This window comes from Oncorhynchus nerka, linkage group LG22 (genome assembly GCF_034236695.1).
Source record: "Oncorhynchus nerka isolate Pitt River linkage group LG22, Oner_Uvic_2.0, whole genome shotgun sequence".
In the NCBI taxonomy this organism is placed as follows: Eukaryota; Metazoa; Chordata; class Actinopteri; order Salmoniformes; family Salmonidae; genus Oncorhynchus; species Oncorhynchus nerka.
In genome coordinates this window covers 71,947,061-71,958,456 of record NC_088417.1, presented here as the reverse complement: position 1 = coordinate 71,958,456, position 11,396 = coordinate 71,947,061, and the positions used below count along the sequence as shown (strand labels likewise).

The following is an 11,396-nucleotide window of genomic DNA, read 5'->3' as shown; positions in this document are numbered from 1 at the left end:
TCTCCACTCCCAATGAGAAATTGATGATAAAAAGATTGTGGGGGCTGCTTTGTTAGACTTCAGTGCGGCTTTTGACGTTATTGATCATAGTCTGCTGCTGGAAAAACGTATGTTATGGCTTTACACCCCCATGCTATATTGTGTAAATATAGTTAGGTGTCTAACAAAACACAGAGCGTGTTCTTTAAGCCCAGACATGGACCACACACCATCTCCACTGAATAGCAGTCCAGTGATTGCTTTGCAATGCTTGCAGTTAGCCACTAATTCCTTTCAAACCACTCATTGTTGAATTTGCGATATCCAACTTGTGCAATGCTTATGGCCGATGAGCACCGATTCGTTTTATCTATCATTTTTCTTCATATGAAAAGGATTTGCCAGTATATTGTCGACTTGATTCATGATGATGGCTGCTTGCTAGCTAAGATTTTGAAAGTATGATGTTGACATGATCAGTCCAATCAAAGCTACGGTAGATGTAACATTGATTTGACGTCATTTTATATGAAGCAGGTGAGTCTTCCTTGATGGGCACTTCTAATGTAAATCTATGGCAGCACCCAAGGGGCTTGAATTTTCAATCTCTCCCAAATCAAATATTATTGGTCACATACACATGGTTAGCAGATGCTAATGTGAGTGTAGCGAAATGCTTGTGCTTCTAGTTTCGACAGTGCAGTAATATCTAACAAGTAATATAACAATTCCACAACTACCTAATACTCACAAATCTAAAGGGATGGAATAAGAATATGTACATATAAATATATGGATGAGCGATGACCGAGCGGCATAGGCAAGATGCAACAGATGGTATAAAATACATTACATACATATGAGATGAGTAATGTAAGATATGTAAACATGATTAAAGTGATGTGTTCCATTTATTAAAGTGGCCAATGATTTCGATGTATGTAGGCAGCAGCCTCTGTATTAGTGATGGTTGTTTAACAGTCTGATGGCCTTGAGGTAGAAGCTGTTTTTCAGTCCCTCGGTCCCAGCTTTGATGCCCCTGTACTGACCTCGCCTTCTGGATGGTAGCGGGGTGAACAGGCAGTGGCTCGGGTGGTTGTTGTCCTTGATCTTTTTGGCCTTCAAATCAAATCAAATGTTATTTGTCACATACACATGGTTAGCAGATGTTAATGCGAGTGTAGCGAAATGCTTGTGCTTCTAGTTCCGACAATGCAGTAATAACGGGTGCTGTAGGTGTCCTGGAGGGCAGGTAGTTTGCCCCCGGTGATGCATTGTGCAGACCGCACCACCCTCTGGAGAGCCCGACAGGATGCTCTCAATTGTGCATCTGTAAAAGTTTGTGAGGGTTTTAGGTGGCAAGCCAAATTTCTTCAGCCGTTGCGCCTTTTTCACCACATTGTGTGGGTGGACCATTTCAGTTTGTCCGTGATGTGTACGCCGAGAAACTTAAAACTTTCCACATTCTCCACTGCTGTCCCATCAATGTGGATAGCGGGGTGCTCCCTCTGCTCTTTCCTGAAGTCAACGATCATCTCCTTTGTTTTGTTGACGTTGAGTGAGAGGTTATTTTCCTGACACCACACTCCGAGTGCCCTCACCTCCTCCCTGTAGGCTGTTTCGTTGTTTTTGGTAATCAAGCCCACTACTGTTGTGTCGTCTGCAAACTTAATGATTAAGTTGGATGCGTGCATGGCCACACAATCATGGGTGAACAGGGAGTACAGGAGGCACAGCCCCCACACCACTAGAGAGATATCTTCAACCAACAACTTACTACCCTGAAACAAGGCCAGTATAATACACAGAGATCTCCCCCACGGCATGAGCCCGAGGGGGCGCCAGCCCGGACAGGACGATCGCGTCAGAGACTCAAGTGATGCACCCCTCCTAGTGACTGCATGAAAGAGCATCAGTAAGCCAATGACTCAGCCTCTGTAATAGGGTTAGAGGAAGAGAATCCCAGTGGAGAGAGGGGAACCGGCCAGGCAGAGACTGCAAGGGTGGTTCGTCGCTCCAGTGCCTTTCCGTTCACCTTCACACCGCCTACTTTTGTTATCCAACGATTTAAGACTGGGCATAATAGGCTACTGTCCTGATAACCTTGACCTGTCCACAGCCTTACAAATACATTTTCAGATAATCTCTCCCATCCCTAAAAAAGTCACCACACAAACAAGCTGTGTCTGGATGTGGGTACAAAATACAAAAGTCATTATGCCCTAGTGCACACATTAAAAACAGAAATTGGTTAAGTAACAGAGTAGGCTACAAAGGCTGTTTACACAGGCAGCCCAATCCTGATATTCTTTCCACTAATTGGTCTTTTGACCAATCACATATCTTTTCACATCAGATCTTTTTCAGAGTTGATCAGATTGGTCAAAATACCAATTAGTTTAAAAAAATTACTTAATAAACCTGCCTGTCTAAACGCAGCCAAAGTGCATCTCTGAATGGCTCCATGCATTCATCCAAACCGGTCTGGACAGGGTTGATCTTTATGCTTGGATGTTTACATATGTTGTGTTTATATTATTGGAATATTATATTGTGAATAACCTTCAGTATAGACCTAAACAGTAACAAAGTAAAAACGTGGCATGCTGGGAGAACGGCTGTGGATTAGTTTCTTACAAATGTTGTGATTCATATGTATACAGTGGATATGTACAAATGATCCCCAAATTAATAGTACAATGTACACACATATACAGTGCCTTGCGAAAGTATTCGGTCCCCTTGAACTTTGCGACCTTTTGCCACATTTCAGGCTTCAAACATAAAGATATAAAACTGTATTTTTTTGTGAAGAATCAACAACAAGTGTGACACAATCATGAAGTGGAACGACATTTATTGGATATTTCAAACTTTTTTAACAAATCAAAAACCAAAAAATTGGGCGTGCAAAATTATTCAGCCCCTTTACTTTCAGTGCAGCAAACTCTCTCCAGAAGTTCAGTGAGGATCTCTGAATGATCCAATGTTGACCTAAATGACTAATGATGATAAATACAATCCACCTGTGTGTAATTAAGTCTCCGTATAAATGCACCTGCACTGTGATAGTCTCAGAGGTCCGTTAAAAGCGCAGAGAGCATCATGAAGAACAAGGAACACACCAGGCAGGTCCAAGATACTGTTGTGAAGAAGTTTAAAGCCGGATTTGGATACAAAAAGATTTCCCAAGCTTTAAACATCCCAAGGAGCACTGTGCAAGCGATACTATTGAAATGGAAGGAGTATCAGACCACTGCAAATCTACCAAGACCTGGCCGTCCCTCTAAACTTTCAGCTTATACAAGGAGAAGACTGATCAGAGATGCAGCCAAGAGGCCCATGATCACTCTGGATGAACTGCAGAGATCTACAGCTGGGTGGGATACTCTGTCCATAGGACAACAATCAGTCGTATATTGCACAAATCTGGCCTTTATGGAAGAGTGGCAAGAAGAAAGCCATTTCTTAAAGATATCCATAAAAAGTGTTGTTTAAAGTTGGCCACAAGCCACCTGGGAGACACACCAAACATGTGGAAGAAGGTGCTCTGGTCAGATGAAACCAAAATTGAACTTTTTGGCAACAATGCAAAACGTTATGTTTGGCGTAAAAGCAACACAGCGCATCACCCTGAACACACCATCCCCACTGTCAAACATGGTGGTGGCAGCATCATGGTTTGGGCCTGCTTTTCTTCAGCAGGGACAGGGAAGATGGTTAAAATTGATGGGAAGATGGATGGAGCCAAATACAGGACCATTCTGGAAGAAAACCTGATGGAGTCTGCAAAAGACCTGAGACTGGGACGGAGATTTGTCTTCCAACAAGACAATGATCCAAAACATAAAGCAAAATCTACAATGGAATGGTTCAAAAATAAACATATCCAGGTGTTAGAATGGCCAAGTCAATGTCCAGACCTGAATCCAATCGAGAATCTGTGGAAAGAACTGAAAACTGCTGTTCACAAATGCTCTCCATCCAACCTCACTGAGCTCGAGCTGTTTTGCAAGGAGGAATGGGAACAAATTTCAGTCTCTCGGTGTGCAAAACTGATAGAGACATACCTCAAGCGACTTACAAAGTATTAACTTAAGGGGGCTGAAAAATGTTGCACGCCCAATATTTCAGTTTTTGATTTGTTAAAAAAGTTTGAAATATCCAATAAATGTCGTTCCACTTCATGATTGTGTCCCACTTGTTGTTGATTCTTCACAAAAAAATACAGTTTTATATCTTTATGTTTGAAGCCTGAAATGTGGCAAAAAGTCGCAAAGTTCAAGGGGGCCGAATACTTTCGCAAGGCACTGTATGTACAATTTGTGAGTGTGTGATATGGGAGTCGGAGACATTTACAAGCAATGGCAACACTGCCATGTTGCACTGAGCCTTTCTGTTGAAAAACCACATCAGTGGCTGTAGCAGATGCACCTGCCTCGACTTCTGTCTGCCGTCGGTTGCTTCAGCCTTACTACTTAACCCTAATTGCTGCTGTAAATCACTCTGAATAAGAGTATCTGCAAAATGACTAAAATGTCAAATATAATGTAATAAGATAAATTGTAGAAATGTGCATGGTTAATGACTTGTCTGTGGTAACTAGGGAAGGCCTTTTGCAAGGGTGGGCAACTCTCAATTTCTAACAGTATCAAAGATTATCTATTGGGCTTGTTTAAGTTCCTTGCTCAAGGGCACATCGGCAGATTTGAAACCTAAACTTAACTTCTGATAGCACGTGATTATATTCCATTCTGTGGAACTTTCATAGTGTGTCCATCAACTCTGTCACGTCCTGTGGTTACATTTGCTTCTCTCTGGCGGCTGGCTGTGATTCGCTGCAGACCCTTAGACAGGAGTATCATTTCTGAAGCTGTCTAATAGCTGAAAAGAGAGAACAGTAACTTATTAGTTCAGGTTCATGTTTTGTCTACTGATACTACGTTCTCATCTACTGTTCATATACATATATAATACTGGATTAAATAATGATGTAGTAATAACTGCTTACCGTACCTCTCTCCACTGATCTCCACAGTGACCTGCTCAAAGGGTTCCAGGACTCTGCACACCTCCACCACCACCTCCCATTCCTCTTGGGTCAGAGCATCAACAGGTGCATTGACAATGGCCAGGGTAGAGATGATGGCATCCTTTGACTCAAGAAACCGCTTCAACATATAAAATGTTGAATTCCACCTTGTAGTGCAGTCTTGTTTAGGCCTCAGCTCAGGCATCCCCATCTGGCGTTGTGTAGACTTTAGTTTTTCAGCACATACTGTGCTCCTGTGGAAGTATTCCACGGCTTTCACTTTATCCACAGTGGGCTTCATCACCTTCAGAGCATCTCTTACAATCAGGTGTATTGTGTGGGCAAGACATGGATGATGGGTCCATTTTAACATTTTCATGGCTTTGGTTATGTTAGCTGCATAACCAAATGCATCCAAATGCTACTGTGCATCCGACTCATTTTCCAGCTGTTGTTTTCACAGCTGTCCTTCCTCTCTCTCCTCGCTGCTAAATGTGTGACTGTGAGTGAGTTGGCTCAGCCCTCCCTCACGCTTCTTTGGTTCATTGGTTGACACTGAGTGTCTGATTGACAGGAACAACAGGTGAGGCTGTTAGTCTGAGCAGACAGTCAGAACGAATGTGTGTGTTTGAGCATTTAGGCCAAATATTATATTCTTTTTTTGTTCTTTGAATTAGTTAATTATATTCATTTAAATCTTTTGATTATTCATATCTTCATTTTTAAATATTTTTATAAAAGATTTGGCTCCTCTGATATGCGAGCCGGCTCCCAACGTTCACCTACAAGAGCCGGCTCTTAGAGCCGACTCGTTCGTGAACGACCCATCACTAATGTAAATACGTGCTGTTTCAGCTGCCAGTACCGCTTCTGTTGGATCTGCTTACAGTCCAGTGAGGACTGCAGGAAATATGAGGAGCTGTACTGGTCTCTGTTCTGCAGTAGGCAGGCAGGTGTTCACCACGTAGTACTTGTTAGTGGCGAGATCACTCTGGATTTCTTACATACTCTTATTTGATTTCTTTATCCTGCTCTAGAGCTAAAACAATTTAAGCTATGAACACGAATCCATCTTTAAAACATATACATTTTTGATAGCATTTATACTTTTTGAAATACATTTTTTGAAATAATCTCCAGTGGATTTCAATGGCAATAAAAGGGGCCATAAACTTTAATGGAAAAAACAAATGTTCTCCTCTTTTTCTGTTTAAGCTATAAACACCTAGTCTGGCTGATACCAACCTCAAAGTCCTCCTGACTTCTCTGGAAAGGATGTTTGATGTTGTCGGCACGAGGCTCAGCCATGCAAGCCCCCCCCCCCCTGAAAAAGTCAAGGGGTGTGAATACTTTGAAGGAACTGTAAAATCCTTAACTAAAGCTGAATCCTACATGTACAAATTACCTCGATTAACCTGTACCCCCGCACATTGACTGAATACCGACCGGTACCCCGCTGGGTGCTGCAGCGGTCTAAGGCACTGCATCTCAGTGCTAGAGGCGTCACTAAAGACCCTGGTTAGATTCCAGGCTTATCAAAACTGGCCATGATTGGGAGTTCCATTGGCCCAGCGTCGTTAAGGTTTGGTTGGGATAGGCCGTCATTGTAAATAAGAATGTGTTCTTAACTGGACTTGCCTAGTTAAATAAAGGTTAAATAAATAAAAATATAGCCTCGTGATTGTTACTTTAATTTTTTACTTTAGTTTCTTATTTTCTTAACTATTTCTTGAACTGCGTTGTTGGTTAAGGGCTTGTAAAGTAAGCATTTCACAGTATGGTCTATAAGTTGTATTAGGTGCATGTGACATAAAAATGGATTTGAATCATTGAGGAACTCCCAGATCAGTACAGTAGTTGGCAGTAATGCTCCTTTTTAGACTTGACCCTGTTATTTACATAGCTGTTATTAGCCAATGCTGTTGTACATGACACTAGAATCATAGGAACAAAATGTTTGAAGATCATGTTTCTGTATTGCAAATGTGATTGATATGACAGAATACATTAGGCAAGAGATAGACAAAGGATGTATTTGTTTTGTGGGGTTTTAATACAGAAACATGTCAGTTGGCAACAGTAAAATAAGCAAGCCATCGTACAAAACACTAGCTGAGTAAATGTGTATGGGAACAGATTGTCATATTTAACAGGATATTTCAAGCCGGACATTTGTCTATACATCATCAATGATGCACCTCACCTTGTATGAACCACAACTGTGCTGCACTCAAACTTCTGCTCCCTTTGCCCCCAATTTGAATTATTTCTGTTCCTTCCGTTAAAAGACAGACTAAATTTATTTTAACACGTACAGTAAGCTAATACCATTTTTTTTACCAGTCTCTGTATATCCCCAGTGCTTTCCTTGCTTCCTGTTTTTCCTTCCATTAGTCTTTCATGAAGACCTTATCAGCCGACCCCTCCCATTGAGTGAGTGCGCTGGTGAAATCGCAGCCCCCCACAGTTTCGGAAAGTTTTCCCACACTGGCTGCAGGTGTAGGGCTTCTCTCCTGTGTGAATGCGGAAGTGTCTTGTGAGAGCCCAAGAGTGACGGAAGCGTGCGTTGCACACTGTGCAGGCATAAGGCCTCTCTCCAGTATGAATACGCTGATGGATCTTCAGGTGCTCCATGCGGTTGAAGTCTCGACCACACAGGGAACAGTGGTACGGGCTCCGCCCAGGGGGGTAGAGGTTGCGCTTGGGGAGCTTGTTCATATCCTTCGGGTGAACAAGACTACGATGTCGCCGCAGCTCCTCAGACAGATGGAACTTCTCTCCACAGATCTTGCAGATGTGCTGTGCTGCAGCCATGTTGTTCACTTCATCTATCTGAGGGCTGTACATCTGGTGTGAGTGAGAGGTGGAGGCCCCAGCAGTCTCTCTGGGTGGGTACTGCTGCTTACCAAAGCCTGCATGGAGACCTGTGGCTGAAGAAGACGATAGGATGTCCAAGTCTGGAATGTCTGGGTTGAAGATTGGGGAGTCCGCTACAAAGTCAAATGAGAGAAAATGGATTAACCACTTGAAAAACTATCATTGTCACCTAACATGAGGTCAAATCCAGTTACTACAGAACTCTTTGGGCTGGTTTTCCAGACCCAACTTAAGGCTATTCTGGGACTAAACATTCTCTGTTGATTTTTTTTGTTTGTCCGGGACTAGGCTTAATTTGTGTTTGGAAACCAGTCTGTAGTGAGGGACTTACATAGAGAGTGGCTAGTGGAGGGGGTGAATGAGTCTGGATCCCTGTGAGGGAGCTGCAGTGCCTCCGGCCTCCAATCCTCCAGCAGCCTAGTTTGAGCCAAGGAGAGACTGTCTGGACAGTAGTCCTCTTCTCCTCCTTCGGTGTGGGAACCAGAGTTCCTACTGCATCCCAGGTCTGCAGACTCCACCTTCACTTCAACCAGACACTTCACCTCTGCATTCTTTGTGGTAACTTCAGGGAAGGGATGGCTGTCAACTGTGGATGTGTCATGTCCTGCGGTTGTCTCTGTGCATGCTCTGTTAAAATGTTCAGCATCTTCATGGGTGTCTGAGTACATGTTTGGGAGAACCGCTTTAGTCCCTGTAACAAAATATCGATAAGGAGATCATGCATCATAGCTTTGTGGAAACGATACATTACATAACATTTAAAATGTGAATAGTTCCAACAGTAGTGAATGACAGTCCAACTTACCAGCTGCATCTCTTTGACTTAAAGTCGACTTGCCCAATAAATCTGGTTTAATATCTTGAGTGCAGATACGTCCATCCTCACGGATCTCACAAAACGATTCGTTAAGATATGCAGGGATATCAGCAACTTCTGATTCAAATCCTCCATACCTATCCTCAACATTTTTTGTATGAAGAGACTGATTGGATTCATGAACCCCATGCTCTCCTTCTCTTCCTGATTTGATTGTATTTTGTGAGACGTTTAGAGAATTCAGCTGCTGATGAACCTGTTGAATTCTACTATTGGTACTGGCTTTGTCCCCTATTATTGATTCTACTTGACGTTCCTCTCCTCGCGCGGCACATAATTCAATTTCGGCTGCTTGCAAGCGAAACTTTAGTGACTTATTGTCCCGCAGCGTCTCGTGCATTTGATCCCGCACGTCCCTCAACACTTGGCCGACTAGTTTTGTAACCTCAACCACCGCTACCTCCACTGCTACTCCTAATGCATTTTGTATAGTAGCAGTCAATTCATCCTGAAACGAAAATGATAATTCTGCTACCAACGCCGTGTTTGGAGGACTCACGTTTGCCGACATTTTCGTGTTACCCTCGAACAAATTCTGACCTCAAGTCATGAGTTATTAATACTACTAAAGTCCAGAGATGTTTTCAAACAAGATAGCTAGTAGCTACGTGTTTTAGCTTGTCCTGTATGTTAAACAACTGGCTGAGTGCATCTGGAAGTGTGCCCACGTTTGTTTGGTGAAAGCTGCTAACTCCCACCCCTTGCCTCTGACTGAACGCTGTCCCTCTGCTTGTTTAGTTCACTTACCTAGCAAGTACATAATTTAGTCTGTAGCTAACACTTAGTCACAAAATAATTGAAAACTATAATTTCAAATGGCATTTAAAGAATTGTTGCATGCTTTCCAGTTAGCATATTTCCTTGAATAATAACGGAAGTTTCTTCTTCCTGTTTGCTGTTAGGGCCAACCGTTGTCTATACCTTCACATTGTAGCCTATACCAGCAATATATTTCAAGAGATTATATGATAGATCATATAAGTAGAATACGTTTAACATAAACTCAGAATGTGTAATATACATGTTGGATATTGTGTTTTTATCAAGTCGTGTGAAATACATTGAGTGAAAAGCAACGCAATGTTAAACTCTGGCTTGAGTGTTTGTTGGCCATCTCTTTCTAATCAAATGGTCATGTTCGAATGGCTAGTTACCACAGCCACAAAGTCATGACCCCCCCCCCACCACCTATTTCTACAATTTCCCTTCTTAAAAATTGATTTTAAACCTTGACCATAACCGTAACCACACTGCTGACCTTATGTCTAACCTTTTAATACCAAAAGCCTACTTTTTGTTTTCATTAATTTTTACGATACACTTTGTGGCTATGGTAACTAGTGGAAACCGCGAGTATGAGATCGCATAATGCATCCTTCCTTTCCTACCCTCCTTGAAATGACGACTACTGGCAAATCAGAGTGAGTAAATCATTAGTGTGATCATTGTGAGGAAAGAGGAATTGACACCTTTTTAAAGGGCGTTGAAATTCTGTAGGCCTACAGCTATAAAATAGGCGGTGTATCTTATGCCTTTGTTAGACAAAATGCTATTATTGACTGTATGATTGATTGATAGATGAGGAGGATGATGATGAGCAATTGATGTTGTTGCTGCTACAGTAGTAGGCCTAAGGTTATTGTTATCATTTTCCATCATTGACTTTTCTTACATTTCCTTCCTCCTTGCTTAATGTTACCACGTATTTTAGCAGTGGTGGAAAAAGTATCAAATTGTCATACTTGAGTAAAATAAAGATACCTTAATAGAAAATGACTGAAGTAAAAGTAAAAGTCAGCCAGTAAAATCCTACTAAAGTATTTGGTTTTAAATATACTTAAGTATCAAAAGTAAATGTAATTGCTAAAATGTACTTAAGAATCAAAAGTAAAAGTATAAATAATTTCAAATTCTTTATATTCAGCAAACCAGACGGCACCATTTTATTTTACATTTTTTATTTACGGATAGCCAGGGGCATGCTCCAACACTCTTGATAAGTGTGAATTAGACAATTTTCTTGTCCTGCTAAGCATTCAAAATGTATCAAGTACTTTTGGGTGTCATAGAAAATATATGGAGTAAAAAATACATACTTTTATTCCGGAATGTAGTGAAGTAAAAGTTGTCAAAAATCTAAATAGTAAAGTGAAGTAAATATGTTTACTTAAGTACTTTACACCACTGTATTTTAGTGATTGCAAAGATGAGAGCAGAATTTCCTATGATATTAATTTGAATTCCTTTAATTGAGCAATTCTTAAGGCGAAAGGGGAATGGAATTCCAAATAGTCAACAGGCCTCTCACCTGCAGCCACACAATGACACAGATCATTTAGAGCTGTTCAGAGCAAGCGGTCAAAAAGCCTACAGGGGTGTCAGACTCATTCCATTAATGGCCAAGTAGTGTCTGGTTTTTGTTTTTACCTTTCAATGAAGACCTAGTAGGCAACTAGGTGAGGGGAGTTATTTAGTAATTAGTGATCTTATTCATCAATCAAGAACAAGGGAGTAGCGAAAAGCCATAGACACTCTGCCCTCCGTGGGGGGAAAAGTAAGTCTATGGAAGAGGGTAAGACCCATGAGCCTCCTAGGTGTTGTATTGAAGTCAGTGTACCCAGTGGAGGACAG

The 11,396-nt window shown here is 41.6% G+C and overlaps 1 protein-coding gene and 1 long non-coding RNA gene across 2 annotated transcripts; one reads left to right on the top strand and one right to left on the bottom strand.

Moving 5' to 3' along the window:
• Positions 1–19: 19 nt before the first annotated feature.
• On the top strand, positions 20–6,679 carry LOC135563816 (uncharacterized). The gene is made up of 2 exons (XR_010460555.1): positions 20–107; positions 5,018–6,679. It is a non-coding gene; the product is annotated as an uncharacterized LOC135563816 (long non-coding RNA).
• A 364-nt stretch (positions 6,680–7,043) lies between these two features.
• LOC115104684 (zinc finger protein 473 homolog) lies at positions 7,044–9,667 on the bottom strand. Its single transcript, XM_029626036.2, has 3 exons — positions 8,694–9,667; positions 8,220–8,579; positions 7,044–8,001 (listed from the first exon to the last, which is right to left on the bottom strand). Exons 1-3 carry the CDS (start codon positions 9,274–9,276, stop codon positions 7,424–7,426), a joined length of 1,521 nt encoding a protein of 506 aa, XP_029481896.2. The 5' UTR covers positions 9,277–9,667; the 3' UTR covers positions 7,044–7,423.
• Positions 9,668–11,396: the final 1,729 nt, after the last annotated feature.

Coding starts and splice junctions, on each gene's coding strand:
- LOC115104684 (XM_029626036.2), bottom strand. CDS start 9,276: ATGTCGGCAAACGTGAGTCCTCCAAACACGGCGTTGGTAGCAGAATTA. Junction 8,580..8,693: donor AAGTCAAAGAGATGCAGCTG/GTAAGTTGGACT, acceptor ATTTTGTTACAG/GGACTAAAGCGGTTCTCCCA. Junction 8,002..8,219: donor CTCCACTAGCCACTCTCTAT/GTAAGTCCCTCA, acceptor TTGACTTTGTAG/CGGACTCCCCAATCTTCAAC.